Below are 20,658 nucleotides of genomic sequence, written 5' to 3' on the forward strand. Positions count from 1 at the left end.
AAAGGGGGTTCACCGGGTTGATTCCAGAGATGAAGGGGTTGGCCTATGAGGAGAGATTGAGTCGTTTGGGACACTGTACTCGTTGGAATTTCGAAGAATGACAGGGGATCTTTTTGAAACATATAAAATTATTAAAGGCATAGATTAGATAGAGGTAGGTAAGTTGTTTTGATCGGTAGGGGAGACCAGAACTAGGGGACATAGCCTCTAGATTCAGGGGAAGATTTAGGAGGAACTTCTTTTCCCAGAGGATGGTGAATCTGTGGAATTCACTGCCTATTGAAGCAGTAAATATATTTAAGACTAGGTTGGATATTGTCAATTTTAGACTTCAAAGAGAAACCAGTGTTGAGATTGAGCTTCACAACAGGACAGTTAAATACACCATGTTTTAATTGTTACTCAATGGTAATTAAAAATATCCACAGGATACTTTAAGCTGCTGGAACAAGCTTCAGTATGGAGTAAAAATGTTTCTGGCAGAATTAGCTGTCCAATGTCCCTGTTTTGCATTGCATTCTTGATGGTGCTCCTTTTGGAGTTGATGTAGAAATTCCCCAATGAAAAGGATCCACGGCTGAAGCAGGCCAGAATCTTGGACGTGTCAGTGGGTTTGTCAATGTTTTTATGTTTTTTCAGGGTGAGGGAGGGGGATTGACGGGGAAGTGTGTTGAAGTGGGATGTGCTGTCAATATCTTCTCTCCCTCCAGCTGGGAGCGTGGGGGAAGGAGGGGGCAGTAGTACAGTGGGAGGCAACAAAGCTCAGAGGGGGCCGCAGATTCTGTCAAAGGTCCCTGGGTTGGAGTTGCTAAGGAAGATCAGCTCCTGCTTCCCCTCTTCTGTGAGAGCTGTAGGGGGAGAGAGAGAAAGAGTGCGATCAGCAGGTTGACCCGAGCCATGACCACGGCAGGGAGAAGATAACCTCCACCCTCCTTGTTAATATTGGATGGACAACAAAGATTTTGGTTCCTGAATATTTTTGTGTGCACTTCATGGATTTTGGGCTGCTTATCACGAATTAAAATGTTCATGTCATGTACCATTTTTAAATTATAACTTATTTTTGTGACTTCAAGCAGACAAAACCATGAAATACAACATATTATTGAAAATTAATTTTCTGCATTCGCACTTGGACTTCTTCCCTGATCTTGGTGTAGTCAGTGACGAACACAATGAAAGGTTTCACTGGAATATTGTGACCATGGAAAAGCAGCATCACAGGAACTAGAATCCCATCAATGGGTACAAACAAAAATCAGCGGCAAACATTTTTAGGTCAGTTGAACTTACCCAACGTGTCAGCATCATGAGAATAAACATGCTAAATTCAATAAAAGTTAATTTAATCTTTCTCCAACTTCCTTGATGATATAGCAAATCTGAATTTATCTTTGTGTTCAGCTTGACATTGAAAAAATTCCCAATTTTTTTTCAGCAGGCAAACCCTTTGAAAAAAATTTGTTGTCCAATGTTGCAGTTTGTGATGTGACTAAGACTCATCAAAGGCAGGGAACCAAACAATTGGTCAGCATCTGGAAGGGCAGGAAATGTGAGGCAAAAGGGATCGGAACCAAGAATGAGAACTTAAACATTTCAGTCTTGTTGGAGATGTGACCATCTAAAGTTGGCAATAAAGGAGAAAGTCCTTCAAAAGCAGGAAAGATGCAAATTTTTCGCAGTCAGGCAGCAACTATGGAGGAAGAAAATGTGAAAGGAAAGTGTATGAAACAAGTATTTGGGGGAGAAGTCAAAGGTAAGGTTTTTTTTTTTATACACAGTAGTGGTGGCCTGGAATGCATTGCTGGGGATGGTGGTAGAGGCTGGTACAATCGGGGCATTGAAAAGACTTAAACAGACACATAGTTGCAAAAAAAAAAGTGCAGAGAATATTTACTAGGATGTTGCTGGGACTTGAGTTTCAGGGAAAGGTTAAATATGTTAGGACCTTACTCCCTGAAGTGTAGAAGACTGAGAGAGATTTAATAGAGGTATTTAAAATTATGAGGGGGATAGACAGAGTAAATATAGGTAGACTTTCTCTACTGATGTTAGGCGAGATACAAACCAAAAAAAGAGTGAAAGGGAAAAAGTTTAGGGGGAAGATTAAGGGGAACTACTTCACAAGAGAGTGGTTGGAGTGTAGAACGAGCTGCCAGCTGAACTGGTGAATGCAGGCTCAATTTTAACATTTAAGAAAAATTTGGACAGATACATGGATGGGAGGGGTATGGAGGGCTATGGACTGGGTGCAGGTCAGCGGTACTAGGCAGAAAAATGGTTCGGCACAGACCAGAAGGGTCAAAGGAGCCTGTTTCTATGGTGTAATGTTCTATGGTTATGGGTATAAGGGAGGGAAGGGTTAGATTGTTGGAATGTAGAAGGGTTAGGTTTATATGGGTCAGCACATCGTGGGCTGAAGGGCATGTCCTGTAGGATTAGGTTACATGTTCTATCCCAACATATTGAAATTCAGGTGGGGGGGAGGGGGGGGGGAGTATCCAGTAAGAAGGAAAGATCATTGACCCATTCTTTCATTCCGCTGACTGGCCTGTTCTGAATGTCCTGCATTTCATGATTTAAATGGAAGCTGGCTAAACAGGAGGGAGGAGCTTGGGGATTGTAAGGGGAGGAGGCTAGTGAACCGTGGCATGGAGCTGGGAGCTTCCATCTTCCGTTGGATAGATAAAGGAAAGGGAAATAAAGCAAGCGGCCCAACTGCCAGGAACTGCTGGCAGAGGGAGTGACAGGTTGTGAAGGTGCACAGGCATTTACCTTTCTCGTGCTGAATCCACTTGCGGTCGACATAGTACTGGTAGCAGCTCTCAAACTCCTTCTGGGTATAATTCCCCACTTTAATTGGAACAAAGGGGTCAAGGGCATCAAAGCCTTCCTGTGGGAGGAGGCAACAGCATCAAATGACATAATTCGTCACTGAACACAATGAAATTTATTTGAGAACATTGAGCATCCTTAGAGATAGCACAAATACAATTTAACTCACTTCAAATGAATTATTCCAACCAGTACTATAGTCCAGTGTTATACAGTGACAGACCCATCCCCACCAATACTGTACAACAATTTTATATAGTGAACAGACCCTTCCCCACCAGTACTCTACCCAGGTGTTATACACAGTGACAGACCCATCCCCACCAGTATTGTACCCTGGTGTTATACAGTGACAAACTCGTCCCCACTAGTACCGTATTCCAGTGTTACACAGTGACAGACCCATTCCCACTAGTACTTTTCCCCAGTGTTGTATAGTGACAGGCTCATCCCCACCAGTACTGTACAACAATTTTACAATGAACAGACTCGTCCCCACCAGTATTGTACCCACAGGTTATAGTGACAGACCCATCCCCACCAATACAATACCCTAGCGTTAATACAGTGACACTCTTCCCCATCAGTACTGTACTCCAGTGTTAGTTACAGACCCCTTCCTCACCAGTACTGAACCCCAGTGTTACACAGTGATAGACCAGTTCCTACTAGTACTGTACCCCAGTATTACGCAGCGATGGACCCTTCCCCACCAGTACTGTACCCCAGTATTACACAGCGATGGACCCTTCCCCACCAGTACTGTACCCCAGTGTTACACAGCGATGGACCCTTCCCCACCAGTACTGTACCCCAGTGTTACACAGCGATGGACCCTTCCCCACCAGTACTGTACCCCAGTGTTACACAGCGACGGACCCTTCCCCACCAGTACTATACCCCAGTGTTACACAGCGATGGACCCTTCCCCACCAGTACTATACCCCAGTGTTACACAGCGACGGACCCTTCCTTACCGGTACTGTACCCCAGAAAGTCACAAACCTCACCAATCCCATCACAAGCCTCTGATTCACCGAAGACATCTTCATGAAGTACCACCTCAAGAAAAGAGCCCAAAGGACACCCATGAATCTGAGAGGTCTTCATTGTTATTAGCGCTGTGCTGTTACAGAGCCGGTAACCCAGGTTCGAATCCACCACTATCTGTAAAGAGTTTGTATGTTCTCCCTGTGTCTGCGTGGATTTCCTCCAGGTGCTCCGGATTCCTCCCACCTGTACTATATGGTGGTTGTAGGCTAATTGGGGTATTTGTTACTAGCGCTGTGCTGTTACAGTGCCGGTAACCCAGGTTCGAATCCACCACTATCCGTAAAGAGTTTGTATGTTCTCCCTGTGTCTGCGTGGATTTCCTCCAGGTGCTCCGGATTCCTCCCACCTGTACTATATGGTGGTTGTAGGCTAATTGGGGTATTTGTTACTAGCGCTGTGCTGTTACAGTGCCGGTAACCCAGGTTCGAATCCACCACTATCCGTAAAGAATTTGTATGTTCTCCCTGTGTCTGCGTGGATTTCCTCCAGGTGCTCCGGATTCCTCCCACCTGTACTATATGGTGGTTGTAGGCTAATTGGGGTATTTGTTACTAGCGCTGTGCTGTTACAGTGCCGGTAACCCAGGTTCGAATCCACCACTATCTGTAAAGAGTTTGTATGTTCTCCCTGTGTCTGCGTGGATTTCCTCCAGGTGCTCCGGATTCCTCCCACCTGTACTATATGGTGGTTGTAGGCTAATTGGGGTATTTGTTACTAGCGCTGTGCTGTTACAGTGCCGGTAACCCAGGTATGAATCCACCACTATCTGTAAAGAGGTTGTATGTTCTCCCTGTGTCCATCTTAACTTATTTATTATTTGTTTCCTGCCTCATGACATGCTGTGGTATTGTAGTTGGTGACCCTTGTGTATCTGTGCAGCTGGTATGAATTTTGATGCGTGGTGCATTGGCAACTGCGATCAAGGGTCTCTCACACCAGGCTATGGTCTGTTGGAGACCGACTGAAGAAGGTACCAGGTATTGGAACCAAAATGAGAGAGGGTGCTGGGGCTAACTCATAATGTTGGAGGTTTGGATCTGGAGTTCCATTTGCCGATGGATCAAACAGGGAATGCTGGGGGAACGCTGGAGGCGAATTCACGGACACTCAGTGACTCTGGGGGGTGGTAGGGGAAAACAACTCTCTTTTGCTTCTCTTTCTCTGGCTGTAAGGGGTGCTGGGGCAATTTCTGTTGATAGCAAATTTTTTTACTGCCTTATTTATGGTAGACTAAAGGAAATTTCATGTAATGTGACATTTTGTGTTTTATTACATGACAATAAAATATTAGAATTTTGAACGTTGAACTTATGCTCAACTACACTGACACCTTGAATGGGGTAAAGTGTGTTCCCCCAGCAACAGCCTGGCCTGGACAAACCCCCGCTCAGTGGGGCTCCATCAGTCAAACGGCCGATCAACAACACCCCAGTCACTCACCTTCCTTAGCAGGTCATGAGGCAGGTAGGAGAGGTGAGTGGCGCCCAGTGCTCCAGTCTGGGTCAAGGTGGTGACCACGGCACCGCCAGCCTGTGGGGGAGAAGAGGAAGTTGTTAACATGAGCGCTGGGGGAAGGGGGGGGAGAAACTAGGTTGTGACCATAACCAGCCTGGAGACCCTGCCGGAACGAGAGGGAGACAGCGTACCAGTGCACAGCAAGGTCCTACAGCAGAATGCCGACAATGGGATCAGTTGTCCCGGGCCTGGTGGGTCAATCCTGGGTCTGTTTTATCTCCATCTCACATATGGGACCGAGGCACTGACACATTGGACCCCTCCTCCCACCTCCCCACAAGGGAAGGAGAATTTCCGACTGAATGAGAAGAGAATGGCTGGGCCATGGGAAGAATAGAGAGATCAGCGGGTACAGGTACCTTGAAAGTGATTACGCAGGGTCACGGGGAGGGGAAGGCACCCTTTGGCCCATTTGCCTTCATCGTTCCAGGCTCTGAGTACCAGGGGAGGGATGTCACATTAAGATGTTGGTGAGAGCAGATAAGTCTGGTCACCCACCTAAAAGATAGGTAACATTAAACTTAGAAAGGGTGCAGAGAAGATTCACAGGAATACTACGAGGAGCGTTAGGCTGGAATTATCAAGGAGATGATAGGACTTTTCCTTCTGGAGTATAGAAGGCTGAGGGTGACCCTGTAGAGCACACATGTCAAACTCAGGCCCGCGGGCCAAATTTGGCCCATGATATAATTATATTTGGCCTGCAAGATCATATCAAATATGTATTAGAGCTGGCCCGCTGGCTGCCGCGTCAGTATAGCGCATTCACAGCAAATACTACAAATCCCAAAATGCTTTGCAAAAGCGTTGGCGCTAATCGCTCCCACCTCCTCTCTTTACTTTCATTAGGCATCTGCGACCTGTCGCCTAACTCACATGTAATAAACCCCTTATGAAAAATGGCCAAACGAAAGACAGAAAACAGGACCTTTCAAGTCAGGTGGGAGGCAAACTCTGACCCCAGAATTTGATGAACTTGCATCTAAGAAGAGATGCCAAGTATCTGGTTTAGACCCAGGTGCATCAGAGTAAATCACAGTGTAGCAAGCTAAGCTTGGATTCATATTTTCTTTGGTTAACTTTGGACTGTTCATAGTTGAAAGATTGGATTTTCATTGAAGCAAGTTGTTATTTTTTGACTTGTTGGCTTGTGAAAAAAAAACATTTAAAAGGAGCTGAAAGGCAATAGAGAAATATTATTTATTGAATATTTTATTTCTCATTTGTTAATGCTTCTTCTGGAAAGAGTTTAACTATTATTAAACATTTATTTTAATAAGAAAAAGTTAAACTTTGCATATGTTGAAAGAAGAGAAAACATGCAGATGTTGTTGAAAATTTTCAATAAATATTTAGATTGGCCCACGACTTAGTCCAAGTTTTTAATTTTAGCCCTCTGTGAATTTGAGTTTGACACCCCTGCTGTAGAGGTTTACAAAGTCATGAGAGGCATTGATTTGATAGTCACAGGTCTTTTAACCAAAGAAAAAAAATGCTGGAGAAACTCATCCAGTCACACAGCGTTCTTTATGTAGCAAAGATACATAATCAATGTTTCGAGCCTGACTTCGTCTAGGTATGAGCAAAATATAGGCAGGCACCTGAATAAAATGGTGGGGGAGGGACAGGACCCACAGCCAAGAGGTCATAAGTAGATAAAGGAGGAAGGGCACGAGAAAACGTGGAGGGAGGGGTGGCTCTGGGAATGGAGAGTGAAGGGGGTGAAGAGCTGGAGGAAAGAAGACAGAGGGATGGGGAAGAGAGGGAGAATGGGGCCAGCAGAAACTGGAGAGTTTGATATTAATGCCATCTGGTTGGAGAATGTCCATGGAATACATTAGGTGTTGCTCCTCCAATTTAAGGATGGTCTTGGTTTAGCAGTGCATGAGGCCATGGACAGACATGTCAGTGTGGGAGTGGAGCGCAGAATTGTAATGGTTGGCCACTGCGAACGCCCTGTCACCGATGCAGACAGAGTGAAGGTGCTCAGCAATGTCAAGGAGGCCACAACGGAAACACCGGATGCAGTGGAAAGCAGCATTTCCTGTCAAAGGACAACTCCTCTACCTGGAATAGACGAGGAATTAGTTGGTGAACACACCAGTCCTGGCTCACAACCCACCATGGTCCCCCGAACATTCCTTACCCAATTGTTTGACACCAGCTTCCTCAAATTGTGGATCAGGGTGAGCTCGGATGGAAGCACCTACGGAAGAAGCAGATGGGTCAGTGGCTGCCCCCCAATGGTTGCAGGGAGTGCATGGTTCCTGCTGGTTCATAGGACAGGATAGTGCCACACAAACTGGAGTGATGATCTGTGTCCCGACCTCCCCAACCAGCTCGAGGAAAGGATGGTCTCCGACGTGGATGGCAGTTTTCCCCACCCCCCCACCCACGGTGTCCAGAACCAAGGTTCAGGGCCACAAGGAGTTGGCTATTCAAGACAGAGAAGAGGAGGAGAATTTCGGAGGGCGATACAAATAGTACAACATTATTAGAGCGCTAGCAACCTGGGTTCATATCCCACGCTGCCAACAAGAAGTTTGTGTGTTCTCCCCATGTCCGTGTGAGTGTCCTCCCACTCTTCAAAACATATTGAACAATGCTGGTTCACACAGATTATTTTTTTATACCATATATACACATGTAATAGTCAAATTCTGCCGACCAATTGTTAGGGTAAAACTTAGGTGGTTGACTATTATATGCATACTATTTTGACCATGGCAAGTACCTACATCGATGGGTGAGGGGGGGGGGGGTGCGGGGGAACTGGGTGTTAAGCCCAAGATCTGGGCCTCTGGAGCTTGGAATTGGCACATGGTTGGGGCCCAGGCTAAAGTCCGCATTCAGGCAGCGGAAGCTCAGATGGCCAGGCGGTGGGAGAGGGAAGGTGGTGGAGAGCTGGAGGAAAGGAGACTGAAGGACAGGGGAAGAATGGGGTGTGGGCCAGCAGAAACCGGAGAAGTCAATGTTAATGCCGTCTGGTTGGAGAGTGACCAGATGGAATACATTAGGTGTTCCTCCAATTTACAGGTGGTCCTGGTTTGGCTGTGCCTGAAACCATGGACAGGCATGTCGGCGTGGGAATAGGGCACAGAATTGAAATGGTTGGCCACTGGGAGATCCCTGTCACTAATGCAGACAGAGCAAAATTGCTCAATGAAGTGATCTCCCAGTATATGCAGGTTAATTGATGTATGGCGGGGGGGTACCGACTCATGGGCTGAAGGGTCTATTACCATGGTTCACATCTACCTAGTGGAACCGTCACTCAATACCCAGGGAGCAGAGATAGAAGGAATGAAGGGATATGGGATGGGAGGCAGAATGACGAGAACAGCCAGGATGTTAAGGAACAATAGATCACGAGGGGCTGAATGGCCTCCCACTGCTCCTTTTGTTATCATTCTCACTGGGATCTGCAGCTTTGAGCGGTACAAACCAGCAATACCTGACTCTTGTCCTCCTTCCTCATGGTGGTCGGTCCCCAGAGAGCATTGACCCCATCCACTGCCACCAGCATCCGATAGGTGTTAGGCAAACACTGCGCCTTCAGCTCTTTGAACAGCACACCCACCACATCACTGGCATTCTTCACTCGCGCTATACCCTGAGCGTTGGGAAGGGAAAAGCAATCGAGGGTCACGCTCGTATTACTGAACCAGTTCCCTCCCCAGAGGGACTTGCTCACTGGAGGTCAGTATCCAGTACTACCCTGATTCACTACCCTGATTCAGTCAACCATCAACCACCCACCTGCACCAATCCCATTTTATTCCATCAACACCCAATGTGGGGCCCCTCACCCACTCACTGGGGGAAACATACAGCAGCTGATTAACCCACCGACCTTGCACACCTTTGAGGCCAAAGCGCCCATAGGGTGGGAAATGGGGAGAACATGTAAACTTCCAGGCCCACTGCCAGAGGTGGGGATTGAACTCAGGACCATGGACGTGCGAGGTGGTGGGTCTATCCACTGTGCCACGGGAAGAGTCCTCTCTGAACTTCACCTGTCGAACTGAGGTGAAGATGTGGGATCTTTGCACAGTTGCCTGCCAGCACTTCCTCCACCCAGCAGTTACTGTCCACATCCCCAACCATGACACAGCCTCCCTGCAGGGCACTGCCCAGTTACAGAGGTCAATTTTAAGGCAGTGTGTAGAGTGTCAGGTAAAACTTCCAGCTTGCTACAGGTCTTGGAGGAGGGGGAGGGATTTGAGAGCTCAGGTCTCAAGCAACCAATGACTGGGGATTAAAACAGGAGAAATAAGAGGTTGGAGTGAAACACGAAAGTCTGCAGACTGTGATGTTAGTAAAAACACACATGTTCTGGAGGAATAGCCAATCTCGAGGCGTCTATAGGATGTTAAAGATATATTGCAAACATTTTGGGCCTGAGCCTTTCTTCAAGATATAAACAAAAAGCAGGCAGACATCTGAATAAAGATGAAGACTGGCAAGGGAGGAGCCCAGACCAACAGTCAAAAGATATTAACTGGATACAAGAGGAAAGGCGAGAATTGATTTTGGCTCTGTGAAAGGAGACAGACTAAAAAGGGGAGACAGAGCTTGGGAAAGGCAACAGGGGGAAAAAGGAGTTATGGGAAACCAGAGAAGTTGATGTTAATGCTATGCAGATGGATGGTGCCTAGACAGAAGCTGAGATGTCCTTCCTCTAATTGCAGGTGGTCTCAGTCTGGCAGTGCATAAGACCATGGACAGACACGTCAGCAAGGGAATGGGACAGGGAATTGCAATGGGTGGCCACTGGGAGATTCCCGCTATTGCGGTGGACAGAGCTGAAGTGCTCAACAAAGCCATCTCCCAGTCTACGTCCAGTCTCTGGTATTGAGGAGGCCACAGAGTTTGGGACTGAGTGCCAAGGTGTTGGAACATCGCAGGTGGGGCTCAGTGTGGATGGGGCGAGGGGAGCACAGACTCCATCTTGGATCAGAGTTGGTAGATGGAAGATAGAACCCTCACCTGGTCCACCACTTCACCCAAGGGTCGCCCCTCCTCGGTGGCCTCCCGCTTGCTCCAAACGTACTTCCGCTGGGTTTTCAGCTGCTTCCAACAAATAAAACGCTGTTAGTGGCACCACCCTGCCCTTCCACAAGGCCTCCTCCCTGTCCCACCTTTCCCCCACCTTGTCAAAGGGGCTTCAGAACATTCTCCATGCTCGGTAAACAATCACAGGGTCTTTCTTGGTCCCTTAAAGAACATCAGAACCAGGACGAGTTGACCATCAGTCCACTCAAGCCTGCTCCACCATTCAATACACTGCACAAGTGGTAGAGCGCATGCGGGTTTTTCCACTGAGGTTGGGTGAGGCAGGAACCAGAGGACATGGGCTACAGGTGAAAGATGAAAGATTCAGGGGAAACTTCTTCACAAAGAGAGTGGTGGGAGTGTGGAATGAGCTGCCAAATTAAGTGGTGAATGTGGACTTCATTTTAAATTTAAACGTACAGCACAGTACAGCCGCCTAAAAACCCCAATTAACCTACAATCCCCCGTATGTTTATGAAGGGTGAGAGGAAACTGGTGCACTTGGAGGAAACACACGCAGACACAGGGAGAACGTACATAAACCTAACAGACAGCACGGGATTTAAACCCAGGTCACTGGTGCTGTAACAGAGTCACCCTAACATTTGAGAAACATATGGTCAGTACATACATAGATGGGAGGATTATGGAGGGCGATGGTCTGGGTGCAGGTCAATGGGACCAGGCAGAAAAATAATTTGGCACAGACTAATTGGGCTGAAGGGCCTGTTTCTGTGTTGTAGTGTTCTATGGCACCCAGATCGTGACTGACCTGACTGTAAACTCTGCTTCACTTAGCACCTGTTCCCCAGAATCCTCAACTCCTCAGGCATTTAAAAATCCACTTGTGTTTTTACTAACAGGTTAGCATGTTAGTTAGCGTGACATTGTTACAGCACCAGCAATTGGGATTCGAATGTCTGTAAGGAGTTTGAATGTTCTCCCTGTGTCTGCGTGGGTTTTCTCCCACCATTCGAAACATATCGGGGGTTGCAAGATAATTGAGTGCAATTGGGCAACATGGGCTTGTGGGATGAAAGGGCCTGTTAGTCTGCTGGATGTCTAAATTTAAATTTTATAGTCAGTGAAGCAGCTCTACTGCTCAGAGAATCCCACAGGTTCATTCCTACCTAGGAGAAGCAGTTCCTCCTCTTCATCTCTGCTCCCCCAAATCTCAAGGCTCTGCCCCATGTTCTTGTCTCACCCGCCAGTGGAAACAACCTCCTTGCTTCCAGCTTTACTATTCCTTTCAGAATTTTATGCTTCTATGAGATCCTCCCTTGTCCTCTCAAACTCCAACTTAGCACCTGTTCTCCAGAATCTCCAACTCCTCGTGTATTTAAAAGTCTGCACATTTGGTGTAATGTTTAGTTGAATGTTGGTACAGCACCAGCGTTTGAAATTGGGGTTCAAAACCTGCACTGGCTGTAAGCAGTTTGTACGTTCTCCCCAAGTCAGCGTGGGTTTTCCCATAGGGCTCCTGTTTACTCCCACCCTTCAAAAAACATACGGATGGGGGGGGGGGTTGTAGGTCATTTGGATGTAACTGAGTGGCATGGACTCGTGGGCTATGTGTTTAAATTAAAAAATTTACAGACTCGGGCTCATCGTCGGCAAACTCTTTCCTAGAATCAAATTGGCTTCTCCATTTTCCTCAGACACCCAGGTTCTGCCCACTCTACACCTAATTAACAGTGGGAGGAAACAATTTCAGATTTATTGTCAGAGTACATACATGACATCATATTCAACCCTGAGATCCTTTTTCCAGCGGGCCAGCCAGAAATACCATTAATTGGTAATGCAAAAAAAAACTACATAATGTATACACATAAGAAAAATAAAGAACTGTAAACAGATAACGAATGAAAATAAAACTGACTGTACAATACAGAGAGAATTAAAAAATTAAATCAATAGAATCCTTAAGTGAGTCCCTGATTGAATTTGTTGTTGAGGAGTCTGATGGTGGAGGGGTAGCAGCTATTCCTGAACCTGGTGGTGCGCGTCTTGTGGCACTGAGACCTCTTTGCTGATGGCAGCATCGAGAACACAGTGTGTGCTGGGTGGTGTGGATCCTTAATGGTCGCTGCTGCTCTCTGACGCCAGCATTCCCTGTAAATGTTCTCAATGGTTGGGAGGGTTTTGCCTGTGATGTCTTGGGCTGTGTCCACTACCTTTAGCAGGGGTTTACGCTCAGGGGGTTGGTGTCCCCATACCAGACTATACCAGTCAGCACACTTTTCACCGCACCTCTAGAAATTTTTCAGGGTTTCTGGTGTCATACCAAACCTCCACAAACTCCTAAGGAAGTAGAGGTGCCAAATCCACTAGGAGAATGTACAAACTCCTTATAGACAGTACTAGATTCGAACCCTGGTCCCAATTGCTGGCGTTGTACTAACCTCTATGTCAACACTGCCATCTTTAAAATTTAAGGTTGGCATTGGGTCCATGTCCTTCCAAATCTTTCTTCTCCACATGTTGGCCCAAACATCTTTGGCAACTCATTCCAGATATGGAACACCCTGGTGCCCTTACCTCAAGTCCCTCTTACCTTCGACCTGTGTCCTCTAGTTCTAGAATTCTGCAGCCTCAGGTTATGTCTGGGTGTTGCAGCAGTTTCTGGTCAGGGTTCAACCCTGCGACTGGGGGCAGGGAACTTAACAATGCCAAGGAGAGGTACTGTTGGCTCTCTCAGACATGGATGCTCTCTGGGCCCAGATCCCCTCTGCTGGCGCGCTCTCCGGGCAGGCTAAAGCCAGCTCACCTGTGCCAGGAATCGCTCATTGGTGATGCGGAAGTTCTTCAGCCATGTGGAGGCTTCCAGCGGCTGGTCCAAGCGCCCTTGGCTGTAGGTGGAGGGCAACAGCTCCTTGCAGTGCTTGACCCACTGGTAGGCTGCAGTGGTAAACAGAGCTAGGTTAGACATTTCCCGCAGCCCCTAGCTCCGCGTCACCATGTTCCAATGCAGCTCGCAGCCCAGGCAGTGATCTGAAGGTATAGGAGAGCCCCCAGCGCTGGTGCATGATGGCATTCTTGTGGGATACCCCAGCAGAGTGCCGTGGTGCTGGAGTAACCGAGACACGCAGCTGACCACCAAAGCGTAATAGAAACCATCTCGCTGAACCCATACTCCTGGACAAGAGCTGCACCCCCTCCTCAACACTGGCTGATTCCTCCTCCCAATCCTCAGCTGTCCTACCAGTGCATCCTACTGTAATGGAAGATTCTAACCTGCTTATTTTTTTAATTTGCAGCTCTTGGTTCTGCAAGGCTGAGAACCTGCTTGCTTTAGAATCAGCAGACATAAGCTAAATTCCACTGAGGGACCAGAGATGCTGTTATCTGAAGAAAGGACATATGCGTACCAAGAACATTTAATCTTCCTGCTTGTTTTGGTCACAGACTGTCAAAGGCCTAGCCTTGATGCAAAATAAACCATTGTATTCAAAGTGATAAGCTGAAAATTATGTTATTCGATAGAAGCCTAGGCATGCTAGCTTGCTTGCTTATCTTTCTTGCTGTGCTGGGAATAGGTGCTTGGGTAAGCAGTTTTTGGGTAATATAAGCCATGGTCCCGCTGCTGAAGTTTGAGACTCTCCAAGAGGTGGCAACATCTCTCAGCAAGAAGAACTTCTAGAGTCCAGCCAACGTCCTGGTCAGGGGAGGCGGAGAAGCTGCTACCGGCGCCCTGACAACCTACTACAAGTGTGCAGTTGTTGCCTCGCTTCGGCAGTTGGGACCAGTCCAAGCGTTGATAAGTATAATTGGGAAGGGCTTGCAATATTGTAGTGTGAAATCAGCTTTTGAATTTGTAATAAACATTTGTATAATCTGAATTGCTCTCAGTGTATGTGTCTATTTTCTTTCAGTAGCTCAAACACTGTGACCAATCTAAAACGAACAAAGTGAGAGGTACAAGTTTACCCAAGACACCTACCCATACTGAAATCTTTCCTTCACCCAGCTGATCCCCTTGCTGTTTATCTCACTACGCTGCCTGCCATACCAATCCTTCAAACCCAACAAAGCCATCCCCTCTTACTCCCCCCCCCCCCACCCAATTCCCATTCTGCACATCTAGGCCTAGTCACTCCCCCTTGGCTTAGCCCCTCACCCCAACATTCAGATTACCCCCAAACCTTGGGCTGGGCCCCATCCCATCTCCTATCCCCACCCAACCACCAGGGCTGGTCCCCTTCCCACCAGGCAGATCCCCATCACCACCAACTCCACTCACCATGGTTGCCAAACCATGCCACCCCTCCCCCACCACCTGGGCTGATCCCCTCCCCTCCCTCATCCCTTCCAGCTGATACCTACCCCCCCACTGAACCCTTTGCCTCCCTCACCCCCAACATAGACCCTTTTCCTTCCCTCACCCCCAATGCAGACCCCCTATGTTCTCTCCCCCAATAATCCCCTTCCCCCTCCTCAACACAGACCCTCTAACCTCCACCCCCAACATCTTCCCTCCTCTCCCCCCAGGGTGGACCCCCTACCTTCCCTCCTCTCCCCCCAGGGTGGACCCCTTCCTTCCTTCATGGCAAATGCAGAACCCCTTCCCTTCTTTCCTCCCCAGGACTGATCCCCATACCCCTGAACAACACACCATAACATGTCTGCTAAACCATATTTTCGACCCCCCTCCAGCCCGAAACCCTTAGCCCCTGGCGAGGAAGGCAGCGCACTCACCGTCCACCAAATGCACGACCAGCCAGTTCCGTTTGGCACAGTACTGCACTGTGTGGCACAGGGTAAGCGTCTTCCCACACCCCTTCTGACCATCTGTGGCATGGGATGTCAAGGAATGGGAGGAGAGGGAGAGGACAGAGCAGTCGGCCATGCGGAGAGAGACTGTGGACACTGGGAGACCGGACAAAATGCAACCTGCTGGAGGTGGCCAATGGGTCAGGGGAACTATGATGGGGCAACTGCATTGCCTTCCAGTGATGTTGTCCAGCAGGTTATGTTGTTGGGAGTCAGCTTATCTGTTGAGATGGGTGTTATACCGGGCAACGCCATCTAGGCTCTGCAGTGCAGCATTCAAAGGGCTGCTCCCCCCTCCCTCATCACCAGAGTGACCTATAGCCCAATCCTTCTACACAGCTACAGGTGATCAAATCCAGTCACCAATCTCTCTCTCACTGCAGGGATTGGGGATCACCAGGCCCAGTCAAGAAACCCTGAAGCATCCACATGAGATCCGGTTTGGTCGTAATGCCTGTGCAATTCTGGCTGGCCCACTGCAGGAAGGACTTGGAGGCTGGGTTAGAGGCCATGAGCCACCATGATAACTGGAACAGAGGCAGAGGGGAGACTGGGGGGGGGGCTTACAGTTAAGAGAGGCAAAGGTAGGGAAGACAGCTGGAATCTGTTCCCTAGGGTTAAATAAAATACACCAGAGGACATGCATTCAGGGATGGGGTGAGGAGAGATTAGAATCCACATTCACCGTGAATGGGGACTGGCGATGGGCTCAATGAGACGTGATGTAAGGATGGAATGCGCCCACCTCCCAACACCCACCAACCAAGCCTGTCTGCAGATGCTGGGTAGTGCAACACAGCCTGCAAAAGTGCTGGAGAAACTCAGCAGGTCACGCAGCGTCCACACGACACAGAAGGCAGACAACATTTTTGGCCGAGGCCCCTCTTCTGGAGTGATGAAAATCAGCTAGACACCTTGGTGGGAGTCGTGTGAAGACGGAAAGAGGAGCACAGGCTTAAGAGATAAGAGGTAATAGGTGGATACAGGTAGCAGAGAAAGAAGCTGAGAAGTGATGGGTGAAGAGGGGCAAAAATACCTGTCAGAGAAGGGGTGCTGGAGGAAGGGAGACTAGGATGAGATTTGGAGAGGGGACTACAGAAATTGGAGAAGTCGTCAGATACAGAATACCAAGTGCTGTTCCTCCAATTTGCGGGTGGTTTCCATATCGTAGTACACGAGGCGAGGGAGAGTAGAGACTTGTCAGTGTGGCGATTGGGTGTCGTACTGAAGCTGGTTTAAAATCTCGGAGATAATGGCAGGGGAGGTAATGAAAGCAGGTACAAAAGTTGGCTATTAGATAGATGCAAAAGCCAGCAGGGAACGGATCAGGGTAGGCAGAAGAGTTTTATGCCCAATGCAGACACGATGGCCTGAAGGGCCTGTCCCTGTGCTGTAGTGTACCCTTGTATGATTGTGCAAGGTTTAGCGTGACGGAATCAGATATTTTGGCGTTCGTGGTTTGGAGCTTATATTTGGTAATGGACAATTTAATTAAATATAATGAATACAAAATTATTCATTTATTATCATTTAAATTAAATATAATAGAATAACATCTCTGCCCTCCTCTCTCACCATGGTGACATCTCCGCCCTCCCCTCTCCCCACGGTGAAATCCACTTGTTACTGCCAAATCGTGGACGCCAAACTGTAGAAGCCAAAATGTCCAGCGCTACAATGTCCTAGACCCATAGTGTGGGCCCCAGTGCGAAGATGGAATGCACCCACTTCCCAACCCCGTCGGGTTTATAACCTCAGCAGCAAGGATACAGATGACATATCGAACAGGCGGATGAGAATAATTGGCAGCCTTTAAATAACTGACCAACTCCAGGCCGGGCCTCCGCACCATGAGGCATGCCTCCCCGAAAGTCTTCACCTGCAAGAGGAACGCGACACAGGACAATGTCTAATTATAAAAAAAACTCAGAGTGAGATCTTAACTATGAAAGATTGCTGATTGTAATCGGAGGGTTAAATCTGGAGCTCGGGTTGCCGATGGATCAACAAGAGGACGTGGATTAAGGATGCAAAAGGGGGAAAGTTTAGTGGGAACTTCTTCAAATACAGAATGGTGGGTGTGTGGAATGAGCTGCCAGCTGAAGTGGTGAATGCAGGGTATTTTAACATTTAAGAAAAATTTGGACAGGTACATGGATGGGTGCTGGTCAGTGGGACTCGGCAGAATAATAGTGCAGGAGAATGCACGGCCACTCAGTATTTCTGAAGAGACTCTCTTCTCTCTCTCTCTCTCTCGTGCTGTGAGGGACGCCGAGTAACACTAATGCCAAATCTTTGTCTGCCTTATGGCAGGCAGAAGGCAATTTTGTGCAATATTATGTGTTCTGGAAAAAGGAATCTTGAAGTGGGATCTGATGTTTTGGTACGTGGTTCGCAAACAGCTTGTATATAGGAGAGGCAAGAAATTTGGAAAGCAAGCAGATGTTATTTGTTTATTGTTCAAGTTCAGATTTATTGTCAGAGTATATACACGACATTCCATACAACCCTGAGATTCTTTTTCCTGTGGGTTAAGCAGAATTCCTACTTATTGGTAACTATACTCTAGATACGTATAGAAAAATGTTAAACAAGAAGGAAGTGCCAATGTATTGAATAAATAATGTGCAAAGTGAGAGTCCTTAAATTAGTCTGCTGTTTAGAAGTCTGCTGGTGGAGGAGTTACTGAATCTGGTGGGATGAACTTGAAGCGAGGGGATTTGAGGGAAGTTTATGGAGAGACATGAGAAGCTGTAGCTGCTGGAATCTGGGGCAAAAAAAAAACTATAGGTACCTAGCAGGTTGAGCAGCACCTGTGGGGATGGGAGGCTGGCCAATGTTTCAATTCTCCATCTCCACCCACAGATGCTGCCTGACCTACCGAGATCCAGCAATGTGTTTTATGACCCACTTACATCTTTCCACATTCTGATCAACTTCCCCGCCACCCAAAATTCTACCCCTCTCCCACACAACGGGGCAATCTGCAGCAGCCGATTAATCCACAGACCCTCATGCCTTTTGGATGTGGAAGGAGACATGAGGCTCTGTGGGTTAATTGGCTGCTGCCCAGTGAAACCTAAAGGGGTCATGGGGAGAAGTTGCCGAGGTTGGGATCGAACCAGGGCCTCCAGAACAGGGAGGCAGCGGCTTTTTCCTCGCCAGCGTGAGCCGCCAATGTCAGGTGGAGGGCAATAAATGTCCGGCATCCTGCTCAGTGCATTAAAATAGGAGAGTGGAGACAAGGGGTCAGGAGTCTGTGCAGAACTATTATTCTGCCTAGTCCCACTGACCAGCACCCATCCATGTACCCGTCCAAATTTTTCTTAAATGTTAAAAAACCCTGCATTCACCACTTCAGCTGGCAGCTCATTCCACACACCCACCATTCTGTATTTGAAGAAGTTCCCACTAAACTTTCCCCCTTTTGCATCCTTAATCCATGTCCTCTAGTTTGTATCTCACCCACCCTCAGTGGGAAAAGCCGACCTACATTTACTCTGTCTGTCCCCCTTATAATTTCGTACACCTCGATCAAATCTCCCCTTATTCTTCTACATTCCAGGGAATAAAGTCCTAACCTGTTTAACTTTCCCAGTAAACTCAATTCTTCAAGTCTGAGCAACATCCTAGTAAATCTTCTCTGCGCTCTTTCAGTCTTATCGATATCCTCCCTGAAGTTAACTGACCAAAACTGCACACAATGCGGCCACACCAATGCATTATACATTAGAGGTCCGCAATTCTAGTCTGCTCAGGGATTGGGTCAGTCCAGATTTTCTGGATTCTCGGGCAGTACTTTTAAAATTCAAATTCAAGGAGGAATAAAGCTGCACTGTTTCAGATGTCATACGTTTCCATTAGAGCAGTGTTGCTCACACCACATTCTACTTGCTTAATTATTTCAAGTTTGTCACTCAATTTTAATGTGTTCTTTTACTTCACACCGTGAAGTTTATCTACTTTAGGATCATTATTATTGGTTTGTAAATACATATGCTATATATGGTTGCCGCTGTGTATCTGTGGGCCTTACACACGCATGTACCCAAAAGCCTGCTAAATTTGAAATGTTTGAGTTTTCAAAAAGACTGTATTGTCGAATGGTCTGAATTTCCGGCATCTGGATTTTTGGACTTCTGCAGCCTCTATCCTTAAGGATCCCCACCGTGCCCTCTTCACTCTGCTCATTCAGGTGCCTTGCTGCTCAGATTGGGTGACCATGTCTCTCCATCCGTCACAATCTCTGACCCTCTGAATTGTAGTTTTTGTCTCCCCTGTTCTCCTTCGGTGAAGGCTCCTTCTTTGAGCTGAGACTGTGGTTGAGGTGGAGGTCATGATTAAACAAGAGGGAAAAATACTGAAGGGGTTTCCCGTTGCCTTCTTCAGTTGCAGTGTCCACACTGGACGGGTAACCCTGGCCATTGATCAGCAGATTCATCGGCTCAGCGCTTTTAGTTTCACAACCATAAATTCCAATTTGTAGAATATGCTTGTAAAAACCATCCACCACCTGCAACCCATGGCTTCACGTGACCCAGATTGGGAGGCTAAACAGGTTCCACATCTTCCCAGGGGTGTCCTGTAGGGTATCAGACAGAAGGAGCATCTTACACCTCCCTTTGCTGAGCAATTTTGCAGAAATGACATCAACTTCACTCTGCTACCATTGGGGCAAAAGCTACAAGAGACAAGCACCCAGCGGCACCAGGACAGCTTCTTCCCCTCCGCCATCATATTCCTGAATGACACAACCTTACTTTAACCTTTTCTTGTACTATTTTATTTACTTTTTAAGGTGGTTTATATAAATGTTTACACTGAGATGCTGCTGCACAGCAAAGCATTTTGTGACATATTCATGTTAAAAAATTCTGATCTTTGATGGGAAGCAAGGGAGGGAGGAGCTGGGAGCAGCGAGGGAAGGGGAGCCCACCTACCTGCTGCTGATAGCGGCGAGTGAAGCCCTGAGGGAATGTGGTCTTCAGGTCCTCGGGAGAGAGGCTGTAATGCAGCCCCAGGTGTTGCTCTGTGTGCAGGCCCTGTGCAAGGCAAGAGACCCAACTCTGATCACTCACATACCCCTGACGATAAACCGTATTCAGCAGAACTGCTTCCAACGATGGTTGGCAGTTCCTGGACGAGGCAGGACAATCCCAACCCCACTGTGGCAGAGCGCTGTGTCCACAAGGGCAACGGAGGGGAAACGAACTTCCGCCAAACCATGGTCGTGTCCCAGCGAAGCTGAGCCTGTGATACCTTGCACAGCTAGATTGAAGGGGAAAAACATGCTCCAGGTGTAACCTTGGTGAAGGAGGGAAATGGGACAGAGAAGGTTGACTAGGACATCACCGGGACTTGAGGAGCCAAGTTAAAGAGAGAAAGTTAAACATGTAGGGACTTTATTCCCTGGCATGTAGAAGAATG

General features: G+C 47.6%; 1 protein-coding gene and 1 long non-coding RNA gene across 4 annotated transcripts in view; one reads left to right on the forward strand and one right to left on the reverse strand.

Annotated features, from left to right (window-relative positions):
• Positions 1–375: 375 nt before the first annotated feature.
• Positions 376–20,658, reverse strand: part of dap3 (death associated protein 3) — a 34,518-nt gene continuing 14,235 nt past the window's right edge. For all 3 annotated transcript variants that reach the window (XM_069940573.1, XM_069940574.1, XM_069940576.1), the window contains exons 4-13: positions 20,172–20,273; positions 17,002–17,110; positions 15,157–15,249; positions 13,229–13,359; positions 10,393–10,473; positions 8,858–9,016; positions 7,550–7,609; positions 5,329–5,418; positions 2,776–2,893; positions 376–848 (exon numbers count right to left, since the gene is read on the reverse strand). In XM_069940573.1, coding sequence (XP_069796674.1) covers positions 763–848; positions 2,776–2,893; positions 5,329–5,418; positions 7,550–7,609; positions 8,858–9,016; positions 10,393–10,473; positions 13,229–13,359; positions 15,157–15,249; positions 17,002–17,110; positions 20,172–20,273 — 1,029 coding nt within the window. In that variant the 3' untranslated portion in view covers positions 376–762. The remainder of the gene's footprint in view (positions 849–2,775; positions 2,894–5,328; positions 5,419–7,549; positions 7,610–8,857; positions 9,017–10,392; positions 10,474–13,228; positions 13,360–15,156; positions 15,250–17,001; positions 17,111–20,171; positions 20,274–20,658) is intronic.
• On the forward strand, positions 1,508–14,300 carry LOC138764520 (uncharacterized). The gene is made up of 2 exons (XR_011358177.1): positions 1,508–1,756; positions 13,719–14,300. It is a non-coding gene; the product is annotated as an uncharacterized lncRNA (long non-coding RNA).

The sequence above is a fragment of the Narcine bancroftii genome, chromosome 5, assembly GCF_036971445.1.
Source record: "Narcine bancroftii isolate sNarBan1 chromosome 5, sNarBan1.hap1, whole genome shotgun sequence".
Classification (NCBI taxonomy): domain Eukaryota; kingdom Metazoa; phylum Chordata; class Chondrichthyes; order Torpediniformes; family Narcinidae; genus Narcine; species Narcine bancroftii.